Source organism: Sebastes umbrosus, chromosome 2 (assembly GCF_015220745.1).
Source record: "Sebastes umbrosus isolate fSebUmb1 chromosome 2, fSebUmb1.pri, whole genome shotgun sequence".
NCBI lineage: Eukaryota > Metazoa > Chordata > Actinopteri > Perciformes > Sebastidae > Sebastes > Sebastes umbrosus.
The window spans coordinates 38,467,242-38,492,354 of NC_051270.1; the positions used below are offsets into that span (position 1 = coordinate 38,467,242).

Sequence of the window (25,113 nt, forward strand, 5' to 3'; positions counted from 1 at the left end):
CTACAACCTCAGTGCCAGGTGTCACAACAACAGGCCCTGAAACAACAGTTGTAACATCAAAGCCCTCTGTTGGTACCACAACCACTGAAGTACCGTCAGTAACAACAAGTGGAACCACAGCCACACCTGCAGAAACAACATCAGAAAAAACAACAGTTAGCATTGCGACAACAAAACCACCTAAAGAAGTCACCACTGGCCAAGTAACAACCTCTACCACAGCTGTTGTTGAAACAACGACTTCAGTGCCAGGCGTCACAACAACAAGCCCTGAAACAACAGTTGTAACATCAAAGCCCTCTGTTGGTACCACAACCACTGAAGTACCATCAGTAACAACTGAGGGAACCACAGCCAAACCTTCAGAAACCACAACATCAGAGGAAACAACGGTGAGTGTTGGGACAACAGCCCCACCTAAAGTCACCACTGGCCCAGTTACTTCTTCTACCTCAGCTGTAGTTGAAACTACAACCTCAGTGCCAGGTGTCACAACAACAGGCCCTGAAACAACAGTTGTAACATCAAAGCCCTCTGTTGGTACCACAACCACTGAAGTACCGTCAGTAACAACAAGTGGAACCACAGCCACACCTGCAGAAACAACATCAGAAAAAACAACAGTAAGCATTGCGACAACAATACCACCTATAGAAGTCACCACTGGCCAAGTAACAACCTCTACCACAGCTGTTGTTGAAACAACGACTTCAGTGCCAGGCGTCACAACAACAAGCCCTGAAACAACAGTTGTAACATCAAAGCCCTCTGTTGGTACCACAACCACTAAAGTACCATCAGTAACAACTGAGGGAACCACAGCCAAACCTTCAGAAACCACAACATCAGAGGAAACAACGGTGAGTGTTGGGACAACAGCCCCACCTAAAGTCACCACTGGCCCAGTTACTTCTTCTACCACAGCTGTAGTTGAAACTACAACCTCAGTGCCAGGTGTCACAACAACAAGCCCTGAAACAACAGTTGTAACATCAAAGCCTTCTGTTGGTACCTCATCCACTGAAGTGCCAGTCAGTAACAACAAGGGGAACCACAGCCACACCTGCAGAAACAACATCAGAAAAAACAACAGTAAGCATTGCGACAACAAAACCACCTAAAGAAGTCACCACTGGCCAAGTAACAACCTCTACCACAGCTGTTGTTGAAACAACGACTTCAGTGCCAGGCGTCACAACAACAAGCCCTGAAACAACAGTTGTAACATCAAAGCCCTCTGTTGGTACCACAACCACTGAAGTACCATCAGTAACAACTGAGGGAACCACAGCCAAACCTTCAGAAACCACAACATCAGAGGAAACAACGGTGAGTGTTGGGACAACAGCCCCACCTAAAGTCACCACTGGCCCAGTTACTTCTTCTACCTCAGCTGTAGTTGAAACTACAACCTCAGTGCCAGGTGTCACAACAACAGGCCCTGAAACAACAGTTGTAACATCAAAGCCCTCTGTTGGTACCACAACCACTGAAGTACCGTCAGTAACAACAAGTGGAACCACAGCCACACCTGCAGAAACAACATCAGAAAAAACAACAGTAAGCATTGCGACAACAAAACCACCTAAAGAAGTCACCACTGGCCAAGTAACAACCTCTACCACAGCTGTTGTTGAAACAACGACTTCAGTGCCAGGCGTCACAACAACAAGCCCTGAAACAACAGTTGTAACATCAAAGCCCTCTGTTGGTACCACAACCACTAAAGTACCATCAGTAACAACTGAGGGAACCACAGCCAAACCTTCAGAAACCACAACATCAGAGGAAACAACGGTGAGTGTTGGGACAACAGCCCCACCTAAAGTCACCACTGGCCCAGTTACTTCTTCTACCACAGCTGTAGTTGAAACTACAACCTCAGTGCCAGGTGTCACAACAACAAGCCCTGAAACAACAGTTGTAACATCAAAGCCTTCTGTTGGTACCTCATCCACTGAAGTGCCGTCAGTAACAACAAGGGGAACCACAGCCACACCTGCAGAAACAACATCAGAAAAAACAACAGTAAGCATTGCGACAACAAAACCACCTAAAGAAGTCACCACTGGCCAAGTAACAACCTCTACCACAGCTGTTGTTGAAACAACGACTTCAGTGCCAGGCGTCACAACAACAAGCCCTGAAACAACAGTTGTAACATCAAAGCCCTCTGTTGGTACCACAACCACTAAAGTACCATCAGTAACAACTGAGGGAACCACAGCCAAACCTTCAGAAACCACAACATCAGAGGAAACAACGGTGAGTGTTGGGACAACAGCCCCACCTAAAGTCACCACTGGCCCAGTTACTTCTTCTACCACAGCTGTAGTTGAAACTACAACCTCAGTGCCAGGTGTCACAACAACAGGCCCTGAAACAACAGTTGTAACATCAAAGCCCTCTGTTGGTACCACAACCACTGAAGTACCGTCAGTAACAACAAGTGGAACCACAGCCACACCTGCAGAAACAACATCAGAAAAAACAACAGTAAGCATTGCGACAACAAAACCACCTAAAGAAGTCACCACTGGCCAAGTAACAACCTCTACCACAGCTGTTGTTGAAACAACGACTTCAGTGCCAGGCGTCACAACAACAAGCCCTGAAACAACAGTTGTAACATCAAAGCCCTCTGTTGGTACCACAACCACTGAAGTACCATCAGTAACAACTGAGGGAACCACAGCCAAACCTTCAGAAACCACAACATCAGAGGAAACAACGGTGAGTGTTGGGACAACAGCCCCACCTAAAGTCACCACTGGCCCAGTTACTTCTTCTACCACAGCTGTAGTTGAAACTACAACCTCAGTGCCAGGTGTCACAACAATAAGCCCTGAAACAACAGTTGTAACATCAAAGCCTTCTGTTGGTACCTCATCCACTGAAGTGCCGTCAGTAACAACAAGGGGAACCACAGCCACACCTGCAGAAACAACATCAGAAAAAACAACAGTAAGCATTGCGACAACAAAACCACCTAAAGAAGTCACCACTGGCCAAGTAACAACCTCTACCACAGCTGTTGTTGAAACAACGACTTCAGTGCCAGGCGTCACAACAACAAGCCCTGAAACAACAGTTGTAACATCAAAGCCCTCTGTTGGTACCACAACCACTAAAGCACCATCAGTAACAACTGAGGGAACCACAGCCAAACCTTCAGAAACCACAACATCAGAGGAAACAACGGTGAGTGTTGGGACAACAGCCCCACCTAAAGTCACCACTGGCCCAGTTACTTCTTCTACCACAGCTGTAGTTGAAACTACAACCTCAGTGCCAGGTGTCACAACAACAGGCCCTGAAACAACAGTTGTAACATCAAAGCCCTCTGTTGGTACCACAACCACTGAAGTACCGTCAGTAACAACAAGTGGAACCACAGCCACACCTGCAGAAACAACATCAGAAAAAACAACAGTTAGCATTGCGACAACAAAACCACCTAAAGAAGTCACCACTGGCCAAGTAACAACCTCTACCACAGCTGTTGTTGAAACAACGACTTCAGTGCCAGGCGTCACAACAACAAGCCCTGAAACAACAGTTGTAACATCAAAGCCCTCTATTGGTACCACAACCACTGAAGTACCATCAGTAACAACTGAGGGAACCACAGCCAAACCTTCAGAAACCACAACATCAGAGGAAACAACGGTGAGTGTTGGGACAACAGCCCCACCTAAAGTCACCACTGGCCCAGTTACTTCTTCTACCACAGCTGTAGTTGAAACTACAACCTCAGTGCCAGGTGTCACAACAACAGGCCCTGAAACAACAGTTGTAACATCAAAGCCCTCTGTTGGTACCACAACCACTGAAGTACCGTCAGTAACAACAAGTGGAACCACAGCCACACCTGCAGAAACAACATCAGAAAAAACAACAGTTAGCATTGCGACAACAAAACCACCTAAAGAAGTCACCACTGGCCAAGTAACAACCTCTACCACAGCTGTTGTTGAAACAACGACTTCAGTGCCAGGCGTCACAACAACAAGCCCTGAAACAACAGTTGTAACATCAAAGCCCTCTGTTGGTACCACAACCACTGAAGTACCATCAGTAACAACTGAGGGAACCACAGCCAAACCTTCAGAAACCACAACATCAGAGGAAACAACGGTGAGTGTTGGGACAACAGCCCCACCTAAAGTCACCACTGGCCCAGTTACTTCTTCTACCACAGCTGTAGTTGAAACTACAACCTCAGTGCCAGGTGTCACAACAACAAGCCCTGAAACAACAGTTGTAACATCAAAGCCTTCTGTTGGTACCTCATCCACTGAAGTGCCGTCAGTAACAACAAAGGGAACCACAGCCACACCTGCAGAAACAACATCAGAAAAAACAACAGTAAGCATTGCGACAACAACACCACCTAAAGAAGTCACCACTGGCCAAGTAACAACCTCTACCACAGCTGTTGTTGAAACAACGACTTCAGTGCCAGGTGTCACAACAACAAGCCCTGAAACAACAGTTGTAACATCAAAGCCCTCTGTTGGTACCACAACCACTAAAGTACCATCAGTAACAACTGAGGGAACCACAGCCAAACCTTCAGAAACCACAACATCAGAGGAAACAACGGTGAGTGTTGGGACAACAGCCCCACCTAAAGTCACCACTGGCCCAGTTACTTCTTCTACCACAGCTGTAGTTGAAACTACAACCTCAGTGCCAGGTGTCACAACAACAAGCCCTGAAACAACAGTTGTAACATCAAAGCCTTCTGTTGGTACCTCATCCACTGAAGTGCCGTCAGTAACAACAAAGGGAACCACAGCCACACCTGCAGAAACAACATCAGAAAAAACAACAGTAAGCATTGCGACAACAAAACCACCTAAAGAAGTCACCACTGGCCAAGTAACAACCTCTACCACAGCTGTTGTTGAAACAACGACTTCAGTGCCAGGCGTCACAACAACAAGCCCTGAAACAACAGTTGTAACATCAAAGCCCTCTGTTGGTACCACAACCACTAAAGTACCATCAGTAACAACTGAGGGAACCACAGCCAAACCTTCAGAAACCACAACATCAGAGGAAACAACGGTGAGTGTTGGGACAACAGCCCCACCTAAAGTCACCACTGGCCCAGTTACTTCTTCTACCACAGCTGTAGTTGAAACTACAACCTCAGTGCCAGGTGTCACAACAACAAGCCCCGAAACAACAGTTGTAACATCAAAGCCTTCTGTTGGTACCTCATCCACTGAAGTGCCGTCAGTAACAACAAGGGGAACCACAGCCACACCTGCAGAAACAACATCAGAAAAAACAACAGTAAGCATTGCGACAACAAAACCACCTAAAGAAGTCACCACTGGCCAAGTAACAACCTCTACCACAGCTGTTGTTGAAACAACGACTTCAGTGCCAGGCGTCACAACAACAAGCCCTGAAACAACAGTTGTAACATCAAAGCCCTCTGTTGGTACCACAATCACTGAAGTACCATCAGTAACAACTGAGGGAACCACAGCCAAACCTTCAGAAACCACAACATCAGAGGAAACAACGGTGAGTGTTGGGACAACAGCCCCACCTAAAGTCACCACTGGCCCAGTTACTTCTTCTACCTCAGCTGTAGTTGAAACTACAACCTCAGTGCCAGGTGTCACAACAACAGGCCCTGAAACAACAGTTGTAACATCAAAGCCCTCTGTTGGTACCACAACCACTGAAGTACCGTCAGTAACAACAAGTGGAACCACAGCCACACCTGCAGAAACAACATCAGAAAAAACAACAGTAAGCATTGCGACAACAAAACCACCTAAAGAAGTCACCACTGGCCAAGTAACAACCTCTACCACAGCTGTTGTTGAAACAACGACTTCAGTGCCAGGCGTCACAACAACAAGCCCTGAAACAACAGTTGTAACATCAAAGCCCTCTGTTGGTACCACAACCACTGAAGTACCATCAGTAACAACTGAGGGAACCACAGCCAAACCTTCAGAAACCACAACATCAGAGGAAACAACAGTGAGTGTTGGGACAACAGCCCCACCTAAAGTCACCACTGGCCCAGTTACTTCTTCTACCTCAGCTGTAGTTGAAACTACAACCTCAGTGCCAGGTGTCACAACAACAGGCCCTGAAACAACAGTTGTAACATCAAAGCCCTCTGTTGGTACCACAACCACTGAAGTACCGTCAGTAACAACAAGTGGAACCACAGCCACACCTGCAGAAACAACATCAGAAAAAACAACAGTTAGCATTGCGACAACAAAACCACCTAAAGAAGTCACCACTGGCCAAGTAACAACCTCTACCACAGCTGTTGTTGAAACAGCGACTTCAGTGCCAGGCGTCACAACAACAAGCCCTGAAACAACAGTTGTAACATCAAAGCCCTCTGTTGGTACCACAACCACTGAAGTACCATCAGTAACAACTGAGGGAACCACAGCCAAACCTTCAGAAACCACAACATCAGAGGAAACAACGGTGAATGTTGGGACAACAGCCCCACCTAAAGTCACCACTGGCCCAGTTACTTCTTCTACCACAGCTGTAGTTGAAACTACAACCTCAGTGCCAGGTGTCACAACAACAAGCCCTGAAACAACAGTTGTAACATCAAAGCCTTCTGTTGGTACCTCATCCACTGAAGTGCCGTCAGTAACAACAAGGGGAACCACAGCCACACCTGCAGAAACAACATCAGAAAAAACAACAGTAAGCATTGCGACAACAAAACCACCTAAAGAAGTCACCACTGGCCAAGTAACAACCTCTACCACAGCTGTTGTTGAAACAACGACTTCAGTGCCAGGCGTCACAACAACAAGCCCTGAAACAACAGTTGTAACATCGAAGCCCTCTGTTGGTACCACAACCACTGAAGTACCATCAGTAACAACTGAGGGAACCACAGCCAAACCTTCAGAAACCACAACATCAGAGGAAACAACGGTGAGTGTTGGGACAACAGCCCCACCTAAAGTCACCACTGGCCCAGTTACTTCTTCTACCTCAGCTGTAGTTGAAACTACAACCTCAGTGCCAGGTGTCACAACAACAGGCCCTGAAACAACAGTTGTAACATCAAAGCCCTCTGTTGGTACCACAACCACTGAAGTACCGTCAGTAACAACAAGTGGAACCACAGCCACACCTGCAGAAACAACATCAGAAAAAACAACAGTAAGCATTGCGACAACAAAACCACCTAAAGAAGTCACCACTGGCCAAGTAACAACCTCTACCACAGCTGTTGTTGAAACAACGACTTCAGTGCCAGGCGTCACAACAACAAGCCCTGAAACAACAGTTGTAACATCAAAGCCTTCTGTTGGTACCACAACCACTGAAGTGCCGCCAGTAACAACAAGGGGACCCACAGCCACACCTGCAGAAACAACATCAGAAGAATCAACAGTAAGCATTGCGACAACAAAACCACCTAAAGAAGTCACCACTATCCAAGTAACAACCTCTACCACAGCTGTTGTTGAAACAACGACTTCAGTGCCAGGAGTCACAACAACAAGCCCTGAAACAACAGTTGTAACATCAAAGCCCTCTGTTGGTACCACAACCACTGAAGTACCATCAGTAACAACTGAGGGAACCACAGCCAAACCTTCAGAAACCACAACATCAGAGGAAACAACGGTGAGTGTTGGGACAACAGCCCCACCTAAAGTCACCACTGGCCCAGTTACTTCTTCTACCACAGCTGTGGCTGAAACTACAACCTCAGTGCCAGGTTTCACAACAACAGGCCCTGAAACAACAGTTGTAACATCGAAGCCTTCTGTTGGTACCACAACAACAGAATTGCCATCAGTAACAACAAGGGGAACCACAGCCACACCTGCAGAAACAACAACATCTGAAAAGACGACAGTAAAGATCGCAACAACAAAACCACCAAAAGAAGTCACCACTGGCCCAGTAACTACCTCTACCACAGCTGTTGTTGAAATTACAACTTCGGTTTTAGGCCCTGAGACAACAGTTATTGTTGTCACAGGAAATACACAAACATCAGCTGTATATACACAACCTTCATTTTTGAACACAACAACTATTGTGGCATCAACTCTAACTACAGGAGCAACACCTAAAGCTACAACTTCCATTGGCCCAATAACACAGACACTTCCAGGCAGCACAACTGTTTACACTACTGGACCAGCCAGAACCACAGTTGCTTCTACACCATCACTGCTTACTGCAACTACAACATTATGTGTCTGCATTGTCAATGGAACTTCACATCGTCCTGGTAGGTGATTTTCTCTTTTCCATTTTCACATTCATCTTGTTTCTTTTGTCATGGGTTACCAGGACAGAAGGTACCAAGACCCCTTTTGTATTTGCTTTTTCAGATCATTATTATTTCTTAATATAATTTTTTTGTTATTCCAACGTCCAAACTGAAATCCTTTCTTTAATTTTTTTAAAGTAATTTTTTCTCTTCTCTATCTATTCAGAACATTGAACAGTGTACTTCAATTTATAATATTATGTGCAGTTTAACATATGTGTATTCAGTCTCCTACAGACATGGAAAAGCAGTTTTTTTTCATTCTCACACAGGCTCCGCCCTATTCTGGAATCTGTGGGTAATACTTTCCTGCAATCACACGCACGCGTTCGCCCATTGAGATTTGAATGAACGTAGCCAGCCAATCAGTATGTTCCTAATGAATACATTCATTACCACGGCATCAAGCGCTACCTGGTATCCATTTCTCTTCAGCGATTGGCAATTGCCCGCTGACTGCTACTTCTCCACGGATGGAGTTGCTGCTACAAGAACCTTGCCAGTGACCGTCGTGCCCGTCGGTCGATACCCAAGATTCGACGCCAGCAGAGATAGGATAATTTTTGACTCTGCGATGTAGACTCCGCTGTGATGACAGTGACCCAGAGTCTGAGTTCGACACTGCCGAAACCGCGCTCCGGCCTCCGACGCTCTACCGCTGCCTCCGGCCATTTCTGCCGAGACGCTAGTTTCATCCGCTGATGAAGACGATGATTTACCCTCGGTGTCTGGCGGTTCCACGGTCAGAGGGACGCATTGGGCTACAGCTGCTCACACCGAAACCTGTGAGCTGCCTTCGCCACGGCTTTTAAAGGCCTTGTAAAGGAATTTCAGATATTTTTTTCTAAACACTTTATAAATGTTGGAAAATAATTACGGAAAACATGTGAAAAGACTGTGATTATTGTAGTACTGGATTGTGGAGTTACTGTTTTTTGCCAGTTTTGTGTTCAGGATTTTTTGGGCAGGGCTGAAATCATGGCTCAATGAGGCAGTGGAGCAATCCTTAGCATGATCCAACCCCTCTTCAGAAACCTGGTTTTTGAAAGGCAAAAGAGAAGCCCAGGAAAATGACAAAGTGTTAGAGTATGGAGTATCAGGGCCACGAATGTCTTTGAGACTACCAGGACCACAAAAGCAAGCACTTTGTCCACGGCCCCGGGAAGCAGCGAGGTCCGGGCGGTGGGTGTGGTAAAGCTTGTGGCCGCTGGCCACCTTTGCCCCGAGCCTTTCCAAGCCAACCTAGACCCGGTCGCGGCGCACTGCCTCGGAGGAAATGCGCCCGGCAGGGGCCAGCCGGGTAGAGGTCCCACGAGGGGATCCTCCCACACCGAGCGGCCGTCCCTAACCCGTCGAGTTGAATCCCCCGGGCAGACTGCTTGTACATCATCCGTTTACCTCTAAACGGTTTCACGCCCTCTTGAACTCTCTCTTAAGTTCTTTTCAGCTTTCCCTAAAGGTACTTGTCGACTATCGATCTCTTGCCGGTATTTAGCCTTAGATGGAGTTTACCACTCGCTTTGGGCTGCAATCCCAAACAACCCGACTTCGAGAAGACCGTTAACGGCCTCACACCGTCCACGGGCTGAGCCTCGATCAGAAGGACTCAGGTCCCCAAGCAACACCGGGCAAGCGGTTTTCCGTACACCACATTTCCCCAATCCGCCCGTCGGTCGGGCATTCGCCGCTGGGTTCTTTCCTCTTTGCTTGCCGCTACTGAGGGAATGCACGTTCCCCGCTTGTGGGCGTGGTTTCAGCGCCTTCAGCGGACACGCCCCCTGTGTTTCAGAGCAGAGAATACTGCTTATTTTTCTATGATTTTGAAATCTAATATTATATACTTGAAGATTTTTTTAATCACTCAAATTTGGCTGGGTGGTTAGTATATTATATCTTTTTCTGCGGTGTGACAAACCCAGAATGCATATATTATTTCTTTACAAGGCCTTCGAGGCCCAGCACGTCCAGCTCAGGCAGCCTTCGTCTTGCCTCAAAATATTTCAACTGGGAACTCAGATGGCTACAGCTGCTAATAATTTAGGCCTGTTGGGTGTTTTGCTGGCATCTCCCGTGCCTGACGCTGTTGCACAGCCGTTTAAGAAGACTGAGGTGAAGTGAAACAACAGGACTGTAAGACTGTCAGAAAACACACCTCACACGGTGTAGCAGTTCTGAATATGGTCACTGACAAGCTGTCTGGTAGGCGTTCAAGGACCTCAAAGTCAGATCAGTGTGTTTCACTTACTCCTAGTTTTGGCCGTCGTTGCGGTGATTTCACGGATTGACGTGCACAAATCATTCTCCAGGTTGTCTGTGGAAGGTCTGCCATCTGTTGTCTTGTAACATCATTTACTATAGCCTATAGACCTGGATCCAGTGTTATTCAGGAACTGCTTATTAATGATTCTTTATCAGAATGTTTCTGATTTGTTCCTCACTCATTCTAGAGTAATTACTCACAATTTATTGTATTGTGAAGTGTAACCCTTTAGTTTCTAAAAACAAAATGCTAATTGTCTAATTTGCTGTACAATAAATTACCTGTCCAGGGTCTGAGCTCACTTCTCTTTTGCTTTGTTGGGGTTAGGGTTGCAGTGTTTGTTTGTTTTTGATCTAATATATACTCTCCGGCTTGCACCACTGCTTCCAAGTCCAAACAAAAATGGCATCCCACTGGCTACCTGGATAGGAAACAGAGTTGCAACTTGGGAAATGGGTCAGACTAGCAATAATTGCTTTTGAACAACCTTTTGGGATTTTCAGAAGGTACAAACTGGGGCTATAAATAATCAAGACTTAGTCTGCACACATTAGCCCGGAGTTGGCTTTACAAAACAGATTAATCCTGGTTTAGTCTCGGGCTCATTCAATACAGACCTTTCACAATAAGAGCCACCATTTTTTAAAGCAGGACTGTTTTCAGTCTGAACACCCACTAACTCTATTTTTTATTAAACATTTTTTTTTTACAAATCAGTAATCCTTTCATTTGGTGTACTAAACTTTTATCTCCACTCTCCTCTTATCTCCACAGGGGACTTGGTGTACAATGTCACTGATGGCTTAGGGTGGTGTTACATTGCATATTGCAATGCATCTTGTAAAGTTGAGAAGCAGAACAGTCCATGTCCTACAACACCGACACCCAGCACAACCGCACACTCTACCACTGCAGTGTTTAGCACCACTACAAAGACCATAATTTCTTCCACTACAAATATTCCTACCTCTACTTCCATTCCATCTACAACTACCAAAGACTGCAATGATGTGAATCCACCAAGAAAGGTGAGGTTTTATTCATGATTTCATGATTGTGTTTCCAAAAGACTTTGAGCATTTAAAATCACCAGTCATTGCTTTGTGTCCCAGAACACACCTGTGGGGACTTTTCAGTTAAACTTAAAGGAGAAATATGTAGCACTCACGGCTAGCATTTAAAATGTACTGCAGTCCAAATTCAAAACACCTATCAGTGTGACTGATAGCAGTTAAATGGACTTGGACTTATATAGCGCTTTTCTAGTCTTCCGACCACTCAAAGCGCTTTACACTACATGTCAGTATTCACCCATTCACACACTGATGGCAGAGGCTGCTAAGGTGCCAACTTTGCCCATCAGGATTTAATCTAAATACTCATTCACACACCGATGGCTATGCCTCCGGGAGCAATTTGGGGTTAAGTGTCTTGCTCAAGGACACATCGACATGTGACCCGGAGCAGCCGGGGATCGAACCACCTATCTTCCGATTGGTGGAAAACCTGCTCTACCCTCTGAGCCACAGCCGCCCCACAAGTTAACATGTGTTAGCATTATGTATTTAGCCTCTGGCCAGCAGCAGTCGGAATCAATTCACAGGCTGTGTGTCTCAAATACTCGCTGCCTTGATAACCCAGCTGCATTAACGTCATCTCTGTTGATCCAGTTCGTTTGCTTGCTTCCACGGCTGCAGAAGGCCGTGTTTGCGTGCCAATTTGTTTAATATGTGGCGACAGGGTGTCGAAATAGGCATTCGATGGGATCACACAGGCCAAAACAAAAACGGACGTTCTGGACCGGAATGGAAATTTCAAAAGGAGGATCATTAACAGGACTATTGTTATGTAGCGATATGAAGAACAAAGAGCAAACTATTTAGTTCCAAGATTGTCAATAATTCTTTTTTGCATGTAAAACAGTCGACTCTGATTAGGAAGTTTGAAAATAATTTCCGAGATTAAAAAAAGACATGCAAAATATAAGACCACATTTTGAACTATCTGTTTATATATGGCACTATGGTGATAGTTGACTGCTTGTTATTGAATGGATCATTGTGATTGTGCCAAATAAAATTATGCACTATTACTCACGGAAATCATCACTGTAGGAACATGTCTAGAAACATAAAATTCAACTTTTAAAGAGTCATCACCTGCGCACAACATTTGACCTGCTGTGAGCAGCATTTTCAAGAGCAATATGTTTCCTATGAGGAACAGGATTCCCAGCCTGTCAGTGCATTATGAAGGGGGGGTGAAAGTAGTGAATGTGATTGGCCATGATTGTCACACCCTCTAACACGTCCACCTATAAATGTATGATAATGTATTATTTCTGATCCCACCCCATATCCAAGTGTGCCATAGGTACACTTGGCAAGCCTGGCCAATTACTAAAAGTGCATTTGGAATGCGCCCAACGCACTGGTTGTGGTGGAGAAAATAGCCCTGCATCCCTGCGAAAAATCTGTTGAATTACACTTTTTGCGTTTCCTATATGACTTACTGCTTCTCGATACCCATCCAGAATGGAGAGTCCTGGAAGGTCAGCAACTGTACCACAGCTATCTGCACCAATGGCAATATCACAGAGACACCTACTCCCTGTCCCACTGTACAACAACGCATCTGTGCCAACGGACGCAAAGCTGTCAAAGTCTATGATGATGACGGATGCTGCTTCCACTACGAATGTGAATGTAAGTTGAAAATGTAACCTTTCAATGCAGGTTACCACTTTTGACTTTTATATGCAGCAAATGATTTTGTGTCAACATGCTAAGACTATTGACATTCCTCCTCCAAATGAATTGCACTACATACTAGAAAGCACTGAAGGCCAGATTTACTAAGAAAATGGTGGTGCGTAAATGTGTGTTGCAGTTTTCATAGAATTTGCAGCCACAATCAGTGTATTGAGCACCTGATTTACTAAAGCAGCAGCCTATTATGCAGTCAGCTCCTGGACTGATCCTGGGAGAGCCCCACCAGAAGCATTCTGCGAGAGAAGGAGAGCTCATTGGTGCAGTTCAACAGCGGATTTTCTGAGATCGCCAAACTAAAATATTGTAGTGATCTTGATTATAAAACATTTACATTGGCTGCAAATCCACCTGAGATAAATGGTTAGACTGTTTCTCAAAATGTTACTCATAAAATGGTGATATTGTTATATTTAGCTTATATCTAATTATTTATACATTAGGAGGCAATACAGTTTCATGGGATTTTATATTTGATGGTCAAGTTCAAATTCAAGTTTGATGAACACAAACCAAAATTCCCCGTCCAACAGTAGTCAGTAATTGTGTTCATTAATTATAGCCTAATTGCATTTTTTTTTTCACAATAATATAATAATATTTTTTTGTTGTTATATACAAGCCTATATTTAACCCCTTAAAACTCCAATGCCCTTTATGATAATCACATGCAGTTTTTTTTGGTAAGAACAATGAAGTTTTTTTAATGCAGTATTAATGTGTTATTTTCGCCTATTCTAAAATGTTGTGTTTGAATATTTTAGCATACTGGGGTCCCTAAACAGTCTTGAAATTACGTAAATTGGGTATCACTGGAAAGCTGAGACTCTTGTGGATCCAATGAGCCCAACTTTTATTCCTATCTGATGATGTTAGTCCACATAGTAGCCATTCCATTGTAGTGAGACCATTTTCCTATTATCTAGGATAATCAAAGCCTCATGAAACTTTACAGCCACAAACTAGAGACCTAGAGCATTCAGAGGATGGATGGATCAAACTAGAGACCTAGAGCATTCAGAGGATGGATGGCTTTCCTAGCTAGATTGACAATAAGGGGGTTTCTGAGCAGTTTACACAACAGAAGTGATCAACATCCAATTGCCGAAAAATGCGAGTCTTGCAGAAGTCTCCAAATGTCAAAAGTTTTTTATACTAAATCACAGCATGGCTTTTTCTATGGTGTTCCTCAAGGTCTTTGGTGTCTTAATGTGGTATTTTGGAGGGATTGTTGATCATTTTTTATCAACTTCTCGAGTGGTAAAAAATTTGGGAAAAAAAGTGTTAAATTTAGCACCGAATCTTTGTAACAAATTATAACAACACAAAATTTGCTGCAATAATTTATAAGATATAATAGAGCATGAGAATGGCCATCATATACTTCCATCATAATGTTCTAAGCCCTTATACACTTTCACAATTATTTTAATTAATTGATTAATTAGTCAATTAATACATTTTTATTTCTTATTAATGACTAGAACAACTTGACACACAGTGCTGAGCTGCATCTCAAATTAATCTTCAGGTTCCCAGCTTTCAGATGATTTACACCACTTCTATGTGGCATCTACTGCTGACTATATATCTACCCCTGAACTGAACATCCCCTTTCCCCCACCCCTACCCCTCAAAAAAAAGAGAGCGCAATTGTAAGGGGTTAATGCACTTTTCTTTTCATCACCACAACATTCCTGGCTGGAGTAAATTTAATTTGCGCTATGCTAGATCTGGTCTTCAGAGGCAGACTTCCCCGCACATTGTGTGACCTTAGTCAATCTAATGGAATACATGACTGGCCTCTGTTAACTAAGTGTATCCTCCTATTATTTGTGTAATCCTAAATCTTAAATGCATGCACTTAAATGCAATGAGGAGAGAGATGCACTTTGCAAACACTCGGTTGAATGACTTTCAATCTGCTTCTCTGGCCTTGTGCATCCGTTTGATAAATACGGCATCACATCTGCGCCTGAAAACAAGGTGCAAAAAGCCCCAGTAGTGCATACCACTGCCAATAAAGCAGAATAATCTTTGTTAGATAAAGTGTTTTTGTAGTGATACAACGTTGGGCCAGCGAAAGCCCTACTGAAACTGTAGGAATTATTCTTTTATTTATTTTTTTTCACAAAAATGAATCGCCTTTTTGAAGGCCTCAACATGCTCAAAAAGTTGTTAAACTTGGCACACTTATCAGACGCAGTAAAAAATTTTATATTTTAAGGGTCTCGAGCCTAGGTGTTGCAAAATGGCTTGCTAGCGCCCCCTAGAAAATTGGAAAAATTGAGCCCCTCACTCCGGTTTCACCTACATGTATGAAATTTGGCATGTGGAGACGCACAAAAAAGCCTCTTGAAGGTATGCCCAAAACTCAACAGGAAGTCAGCCATTTTTAATTTTATGTGCGATTTTCGCCTATTTTCGCCCATTTTTGGCGTTTTATAGGCCGTGTGCTTTAACGAACTCCTTACAAATTTAATCAGATTGACTTGAAATTTGGTCAGGACCATCTTAAGACCTTGAGGATGAAAAGTTATTCAAATGGTGGTTTTCACTGAACGACCTGACCGTGGCGTGGTGGCCATTTTGAACCATTCACCATGAAACAGATAGTCCGATCTGCCCCAGATTTCTCAGGCATGATAAGGGTCCAGTTCTGAGGACATTTACATGCAAATATATACTCTTAGCCCGCCCCCTATACATTAGCCCCCTTTCATAACCGTTTGTTGTAGAGTCTTGTGGCAGGCATCATTGCGCTCATCAGAGTTCCTGTTTCATTGTGCCTGGCCCTGTCAGTCGGCGTCCCGCCAGGGCGAGGGCACGTTCATCGCTGCTTGCAGCTTTAATTTGCAATGGATCTGCATTAAGAATCCACAGTGATATGTAAAATGTCATCATGCCATGCCTTCATGATTTAATTGTTGTTTGTGTAAAAAAAAAAGGCATATAAAAATAAATCAACCAATTACAGGAAAATAGTATGGCATATGACAAAATAAAAATGTTCATTGAAATATGTTATCTAGGAAATTTGGTTAAGAGCAGATGACATTTGTACTGTAGGAGGAGTGGTAAAATGTGTCTTGTTTCAGCAGTTAGGAGCAAATGGTGCCATCACATGATATGGATCAAAAGTTACTTATTTATATCTTGGGCCATTGTCTGACCATCCACTAGATTACATCAAAACTACTAAAACGATTCTGTAGTAGATATCAATTGCCAATAAACAAACATACTCCACTTGGTGGAGGTAATAAATATGTTTTCTGCCTGTTTCAGTTGTTACTGATTATTTCCATTCTCATCCTGCAGGTGTGTGCACTGGCTGGGCTGGATCCCACTACATGACATTCGATGGAAAATCATACAGTTTCAAGGAGAACTGCTCTTACTATCTGGTCAAAGAGATTATTACTAAATATAACCTGACTATAATAGTAAATAACGGTGCCTGTGCGCCTTCAGACAGCACATTCTGTCCCCAGGCTCTCATTGTTACATACCAATCCTACACTATAGTTTTGACTCAGTTGAAGACTTCAGGAACAGCAGCTAATGTGGTAAGTAACCATTCAAACTGTCAAAGACATTTGTTGTTTTTGTGTTAGTATCTCACTTCTTTACTGATTTTGAGATTTAATGGTTAATCTGTCAAACAAAGTGGTGCGGTATATGGTAACAGTTAGAAATGCTGCTGGACCCGGTTTACAGTCTTCTACAATGTGTTTTGTCTCCTTGTCCTGCAGGTCTATGTGAATCAGAAACGTATCTTTCCCGCCTACCAAAATTCTGTCCTACGCATCACTGGCACAGATATGGTGATCACATTGGAGATACCGGAAATCGACACAAAAGTGGTCTACAGGGGCTCCTCATTCAGCATTGATGTTCCTTATTCCCTCTTTGGTGGGAACACTGAGGGACAGTGTGGTGAGTAAGCGGAACATTTGATAGTTAACCTAAACCAGGGGTCTGCAACCTGAGGCTCCGGAGCCACATGCGGCTCTTTAGACCCTCTCTAGTGGCTCCCTGTGGATTTTTAAAAATGGAAATGAATAACTGTTTTTTGTTTACAATTTCATTTTTTTTGTATCATTGTTGTAGGTCTATAGTACGATGGAGTATTAGGAACACATTGAGGAAAAAAAATAAATCTGAGATTTCGAGAATAAAGTCATAATATTACGAGAATAAAGTCATATGTTTACGAGAAGAAAAGTCATAGTATTATGAGAATAAAGGTAATTTGTAAATAATAATGATAATCCACAATTAAAACCCTGTACTATATTCATTCATGGAGCTCTCCAAGTCACTGCATGTTCTACAGCACTGTCCTGCTCATATTTCAGAATAAAAGCATCGTGTTAACAAATGAAGGACTTGCGCCCACAGAAAAAACTCTTGAGGGCTTTTATTTTAAAATGAAAGCAGGAAGTGTTGATTTAAAAATAAATCTTTACTTTTTTTCATCTCCGTAACATTTTCTACAGATACAGACATTGAAACTGTAGTAATGTAGTTGATATGATGTCAATATACAGTCAATAGATCACTTTCACTGTTGTTGCTGTGAACCGCGGGCGGCTCGAGACTCGACTGAGACCTGCAGGCAGCTGTTAGAGTGAAAGAATTTTTCGACAATACTGAACTTTAAAAGTTGCTGTGTCAAATATCAATCTGTCAATTGGCAAGCTGAAAATTGGCAAATGATGATGATAATATGGTGAACAGAATATTAAGTTGGATAAAAGTGAATACAAATTAATATCAAAGGGGACATATCATGAAAAACTCAGGGGAGATAGCGGCTGCTGAGGTGTGTATTTCTGTTCATTGACTTTTCCAGTGCTTGTGCACGTATATTTGGGTATCTGGAATACCTACCAACCCACAAACTGTGAAATATGACAACCCAGTCAGTTTTTTATGGGCCACCTAGATCAGAAAACATGTAATTCAACAAGCCAATCAGATTTCAGATCAGGAGCGAAAGAGAGAGACAGAGAGAGACAGAGAGAGAGAGAAGGTGGACTATTGCATGCAATGGTTCTGTAAATTATTAATAATAATAAAAAATTGAAGGTCAACATTACGAATGAAGCTTCAAACTATTCAGCCCAGCCCTTATGCTGTGTGGTTGTGGGTTGCCTTGTGCTATTGTGCAACCAAACTCGGTGTGTGAGAGCACACGTGGGGCATGTGTACTATTTTCAATCATCCTCATGTTCTATTGTGCGCCAGCTAGTGAGCCTTTGGGCAAGTGCGGACCAGATTTTACTGCGCATGTGTTGTACTTCTCCTCGTGTCACATCCTGGCTCATCAGAATATACTAATATATCTCCACCTACGGCTTGAGAACTACCTTTGCAAAGGTGCACCGTATTTTTCTCGGCTTTTTCTGGAGTGGTGTTTAAAGAGACAGGCGCTAAAACGGAGCGTTTCAGACAGAGCGTGAATATATATAACATTAAAGGTCCCATATTGTAAAAAGTGAAATTTTCATGTCTTTTACATTATAAAGCAGGTTTAAGTGATATATAAATACTGTTAAACTATCAAAACGCTCAATATACGGAGAAACACACACAGCCCGTATTCAGAAATTGCGCGTTTGAAACAAGCCGTTAGGATTTCTGTCCATTTGTGATGTCACAAATATACAATATTTAGACCATTACATAGTTTTAAACGTAAACATTCTAAATGTGTTCCAGTTTATTTCATGTTGCAGTGTATGTAAATAACATCAGCTGACAGGAAGTAAACATGGACCCAAACTGTTGCCTAGCAACGCAATTCTGTTGCAATTCCATTGAAATGCACTTAAACGGAGCGTTTCAGACAGAGGGTGAATACAGGTATATTCAGGCACAGTACGATGAAAATAATGTTTTTTGAACATTACAGCATGTAAACATGTTCTATTAGAAACACAAAATACAAGTATGAACCTGAAAATGAGCACGATATGGGACCTTTAATTCAAATTCTCCTTTGTGAAGAAAAGGAAGGACTATCTGTACATGTACGAAAGGTCTGGACCACCCGTGAATTTTCTTCGAACATAAGAGAAAATTGTCAGAAAAAACAAAACTTAAATCACTCATACTTGCTATTTAAGAACAACTCTGTTGATTATTTTTTGTTTTTGCATGAAGCCCAAATGCTTTGGCTTCAACCTCCTGCCTCTTCTCTTCTAGGGACCTGTGACAACTCCCAGACCAACGACTGTCGTTCTCCAAACGGCCAGGTGGAAAGCTGCTCAGACTCTGCCGGCCAGTGGCATGTCCCAGGTACACCCTGTGTCAGCCCCACAACCCCACCGACTACTATAACCACCTCAAAACCAACACACTCAACAACAAAGCCCGCTTGCAAACCTGCCATTTGTGATCTCCTAACCAGCAGGTGAGGGGAACCACAAAATAACCACAAATAATTTATACTTTAATGAAAGTTAATGTTTATTGCAAGTCTGTTTTATTGCTTTCTATCACATCTTAGATGATGTTTATATTTTTTCTGGTCACTTGGGTGTATTCAAAGTCTTCTGACTTTTCATGACATACTGTCCTGGCTTGTATGTTCCCCTTTAGTGTTTTTGCACCGTGCCACACAGTCATACCCCCAGGACCATTTGTGACATCCTGTGCGTCTGACATTTGCAACAGTGGCAATGCCACAGGCTGCTCCAGCCTGGAGGCCTATGCCACTCAGTGCTCTAATGCAGGAGTCTGTATCGACTGGAGGAATGAAACCAATGGGCAGTGTGGTAAGATACATAATCAATAGTCTATAATACTATGAGTTGTTGCACGGAGTTCTGAAAAAACATATCTCCATCTTACAGAGCACAAGTGTCCAAGTAACAAGGTGTACATGGCCTGTGGCGCCAGTGTAGAGCCCACATGCAACGGCAGGTAAAGAATACGTTAACAATATGATGTGTTTTCTTTTTCTTTTTGTTGTTTTAAAGGGACTCTATGTAAGATTCAGAAATTGCTTGTGAAGAGCGACACCTGTGGCCGTTAAGTCAATGAAAGTCAGCGTCCTGTTGCTCGCGTTTGCTCTACATAGACATGAACGAGCATAGCTCAAAACAGTGAGGCGACACACGTCAGCTAAAACCACAATATCACTCTATATTTCAGCTGCTTGGCAGTAATGTTAGCTGACCAGACGAAGGTCTCTCCATGAATCAATGCTGATCCTAGTGTTGGCTTTTCCTGCCTCAGCCTCCCGACCGCGGCCGGAGGGAACAGGGAGACACCGGAGTTTTGGTCGTTTCTCTCTGCGGAGCCCCGTCACTTCACAAGACACGGGAAACCTCTGTTGGTCTGAAGGAGCTGCAGCAGTTATTTCTGCACAAACTAGATATTCTCAGAGCTAAACTAAGTTTTCTGCAGTGTGTAGTGTGCACGCATGCACGTGAGAGTGGAGCGAAATAGCGAGAACGAGCGCGGTGTGTGAGTGAAGGCAAGCAGGCAGAGCAGCAGAGGAGCAGAGTACAGCAGAGACTCCGGTCCTGGAGACCAAAGCTACGATCTCCCCCGCGTCCTTCGACCGCGGCCAACACTGTTTTGCAAGACGGGCTTCACTAGATATAATTCTGCGGTTTTGGTACTTCCGTGTAGTTTGTGTTGGAGTCTGAGTCTGAACAGCGTAGCGACACGCGAGTGCGCACATGGGACACCGACCCGCAATGATTTATACGTGTACAAACATTGCGTACAAGTTTTTACAAACAGTCCCTTTAAGAGATCTTAACATTTGAACGCCACTTCCCTGATTCATATGCTCACATTTCCGCTGTCGTGAATTAAATTGTGTTTATTAATATGTGTGAGGATGTGAGAAGGATGAACAGATTAGGAGCCCTGTTTGTGTGACGATTCTTCAAAACATATTAAATTCCATTTCTGACATCAGATATAACGAAAAGTTCCAGGCAGATAGCGATGCATCCACGAGCAACACAAAGGAGGGTTGCTTCTGTCCTCCTGGCACCGTCTTATTCAACACAGTCTATGACACGTGTGTTACCTCCTGCGGTAAGAGGAGATCCTATAAATACATTTCTCAAACGCATTAGCTTGAATTGAAATCCTTCAAATCTACATACACTTGTTTTTTTCTGTGTGAATTTCAGATTGTGTTGGACCTGATGGAAAACCCAAACAGGTGCGAACTCTGCCCGTCACATATATTCATGTACGGTAGCTAAAGCATGAGCTCTGTGTCTGAACTGGTTTTCTGTCTCTTAAACAGCCAGGTGACATGTGGACAAGCGACTGCAACACTTGTACGTGTGACAACGATTCCATGAGCATCCAGTGTGAGCCTGTTCAGTGCCCATCGGTGAAGAGCCCCGACTGCAGCGGACCCGGCCAGCAGCTGGTCAACAAGACGGACGGCTGCTGCACAATACAGTCATGCGGTCAGTTGTAGTGTCACAGAACTAGATGTGATTCTGTCACAGTTGATGGCAGTAAGATTAACCCACAGGCTTTCTTTTCATTCTACCCCCGCGACAATGTAGTCGGGGGAGTATATAGTGTCCGTCCGTCTGTCCTTCCATCCGTTCGCGTGTCACACTTTCATTTCCAGAACTAGAAAACTATTTAACTTAGGAACTTCAAATTTGACAGTGTGGTCTAGTTGTGCCTTTTGGGGGGTTAGAAGCCCAGGCTGCCCAAAATTTCTGAAATTTTTCTAAAAGGGCTAAACCTTTGGTCCTACTTTAGTAGGGGTCAAGCAGTGAGCGGGGGTATGTGAGCTCACTTTTGCCTTGTTGCATTGGTGTAGAACTTTCATACCCCATTTCCACCTGATTTAAACATGTGGTCTGTTTCTGACACATGTTACTGCAGGTGTAAATACACACAGCACACTGCAAATCGGAATGCTATTTAATCTGCCAGACCACATCTGGAGGTGGTCTCATTTCAGCCACATTATTAAAGTAATTGCTCAACATTTTGGGAAATATGCTTAATTGCTTTTCTGTTTGTGTTTGGATTAAACACACAAGATACTAAGTGTGAGCTTCAGATGTGTTGGTAGGCATATTTTGCTGACTTCAGCTCTGTACTTATCACACAGACATGAGACTGATATCCATCTGAACACCTCAATGAAAAGTAATGTATGAGCGGAAATTGACACACGCCACGTGTTGCCGGACATCGGTAGAAAAAAGCACGAAAAATGTTGAAAGTTGCGCTGAGCGTCATGAAAAAAAGGTGAAATTTGTGTCTGTGTGCACAAATCAAAGAGATTAAATTTCAGTACACTGCGGGAATGTGGTGACATAGTTTTAAGAGCAAAAGAGACACATCGGGCTGGCGGGAGGGGAGGCGGATGGGTCCAACAAAAACAGAGCTTTGATCCAGTAGAGCGCTGTTTGTGTCCTATGCGTCACGTTACAATCAGCTGTTCGTTCCTGTCCAGTGTTCACAACGTTCAGTGTCATTTTCACTGTCCAAATGTAGTAGTTTTAAGCCCAACCATGAATTTCTTTCTTAACCTAACTATAGTGGTTTTGTTGCCTAATCCTATAGTGACGAATGTGTCGAAAATGTGTTAAGAGCAGTGCCTTCCTGAAAAAGAGAGCATCGGTCTCGGCTGCATTTCCTGCTAATTTGTAGTGAATCATCTAAACATGTAGAGCCACTATTACGGTTCTTTAATAAAATTGTTATCAAAGGAAAGCTGAGACAAATCTCCACATTCATATATTATATTAATTTCTTCCTTTTTTTCCCCAACAGAGTGCAATGTAAATCTGTGTCCCCGTCCTATCACCTGCCCGCTGGGCTTCGAACTCAGCGTCGCCAACGGCACCTGTTGCGAATCCTACGAATGCCGTATGTGACTTTAGTTCAATCAACATATAACAATATCTGCTTGTGTATCAACTTAATCAAGATTTTGCATTTGTGGGGCTTACATGCTTGAGAATATTGCGAAGGTGTGGTGCATAAAGTTGATTGGTAACATTCTTTTCACATTCTGAGAATGAATGGATAATCATACTCGCAATCGAGTCTGGTGACTGTTGAGCAAAGAATAGATTTTCATTTACGAGGCCATTTTTGACAAAATAAATTCATATTCGATTTTTGATGCATTTTTGGTTTATGGAAAAGGCAGAAATATGCTGACCAGGCTTCAGTTCAGCTATTTAGTCTTGAAAGGAATAACGCTGATTTACACATTTTAATAATTTGTTCACAATTTATTGTTAGAAAAGTAAATATGAAACAAGTGATCCTCATATATGGGCTTTTCAAAACACTAACAGTGTTGGTGGGGAAAACATTAGTTTACTGTCTTACCTGAATTACACTAATAGAAGATCAATATTGATTTGTATGCATCCAGTACAGAGATAGATTAGCTTATTTAGCACACATCTACATTACTAATCTAAAAAAACTTGTGTCAGTGTTAAACTTACTCATGTCTCTTGTTTGTTTCTGCAGTTCCTAAAGGTGTATGTGTCTATAACGAGACTGAGTACACGGTAAGGGTACAGTCCAAACTCCAGACATCGATACATCTGTCAAAGCTCTTCCTTAGAATACTGAATTGATGTTTGAGAGTAAAACGTTGATCAATGTGTATTTTATAGCCTGGAACCATGATACCCACATCAGAAACGCCATCAGAACCACCATTAGAAGCGCCATCAACACCAGGGCAACCATCAGGACCAACCACAGCACCAGCAGGAGCAGGAGGAGCAACAACAGAGGGGTCTTTTAAACCGGAGCCCTGCCATGAGTGTTACTGTGGCCCCAGACTGGATCCCATCACCAAGCTGCACATCATTATTTGCAATCCTATTGTCTGCAACAAAAACTGCTCCATAGTAAGCTCATTCACAGGACGACCGACAAACACACACACTTTCGCCTCAGGGATACATTCACACTCTGAGCCAACTTTCTTTGGTACAATTGCACCAGCTAATGCATGTTGTAGTCAGTGTTAGTTGTCGCACTGGACTGTACAGTACTCGACTAACATGATTAACACCTCAGTGTAATGCAGTACAATCTAGTTTTGTATTTCTGCATTTATTTTATTGACATTTTTTGAAAAACAAAGCATCCTGGGCAGGGTCCGAAATTAACGTTTTCCACTTCCTGCCACTGTCGCAGCAGACAAGTATTTTTTTTTTGTCCTCCACTCAGAAATCTTATCTGCCACTTTGGAAATCTCTGCGCTACATAAAGGAATAACATTTTAGATCTGATGTCATTCAATGTTCGATATATTTTGCATAAAAAACATTATATAAGCCAACTTGGTAAATTACAGGGTTCGAATTACACCATGGATGGAGGTTAGCGTACTATACACATTACTGTGCTCGACTTTGTTATTGTCATCTACAGTGGTTGTTTGCATAAAAACACACAAATGATTATGATTATTTAAATATTTGCTTTGATTAAAAGAAATCTTGGCAAGCTGCTTAGACCTAGTGTTAGGAAGTTAAACAGGTCATAATTCTATTTTATATCGATGTGAAAACATCTCAAACAACTGGATTTACTCAAGTTTCTCGCCAAAAACTTAATTTTTACGAGATTACATTCGAACACCTCGTGATAACGTTGTAATTTACCTTCACCCAATAGTCCTTTTTCCTGAGCAGAAGTTGAACGCCTCATAATAATAACTCAATGGCACCTCCGTTAACGTTAGTAGCTCCGCTATTTATCAAAGTGGCAGGTGTCCTGATGATTTCACCCGCCAC

General features: G+C 43.1%; 1 protein-coding gene across 1 annotated transcript in view; it reads left to right on the forward strand.

Annotated features, from left to right (window-relative positions):
* The window catches only part of LOC119478918 (mucin-2-like), a 58,276-nt gene that overhangs the window by 30,353 nt on the left and 2,810 nt on the right, over nt 1-25,113 (forward strand). The window contains exons 23-36 of the mRNA XM_037753998.1: nt 1,027-8,263; nt 11,340-11,593; nt 13,099-13,270; nt 16,655-16,902; nt 17,089-17,272; nt 19,547-19,754; nt 19,943-20,118; nt 20,197-20,266; nt 21,276-21,397; nt 21,496-21,527; nt 21,615-21,783; nt 23,117-23,212; nt 23,831-23,871; nt 23,980-24,219. Coding sequence (XP_037609926.1) covers nt 1,027-8,263; nt 11,340-11,593; nt 13,099-13,270; nt 16,655-16,902; nt 17,089-17,272; nt 19,547-19,754; nt 19,943-20,118; nt 20,197-20,266; nt 21,276-21,397; nt 21,496-21,527; nt 21,615-21,783; nt 23,117-23,212; nt 23,831-23,871; nt 23,980-24,219 — 9,249 coding nt within the window. The remainder of the gene's footprint in view (nt 1-1,026; nt 8,264-11,339; nt 11,594-13,098; nt 13,271-16,654; nt 16,903-17,088; nt 17,273-19,546; nt 19,755-19,942; nt 20,119-20,196; nt 20,267-21,275; nt 21,398-21,495; nt 21,528-21,614; nt 21,784-23,116; nt 23,213-23,830; nt 23,872-23,979; nt 24,220-25,113) is intronic.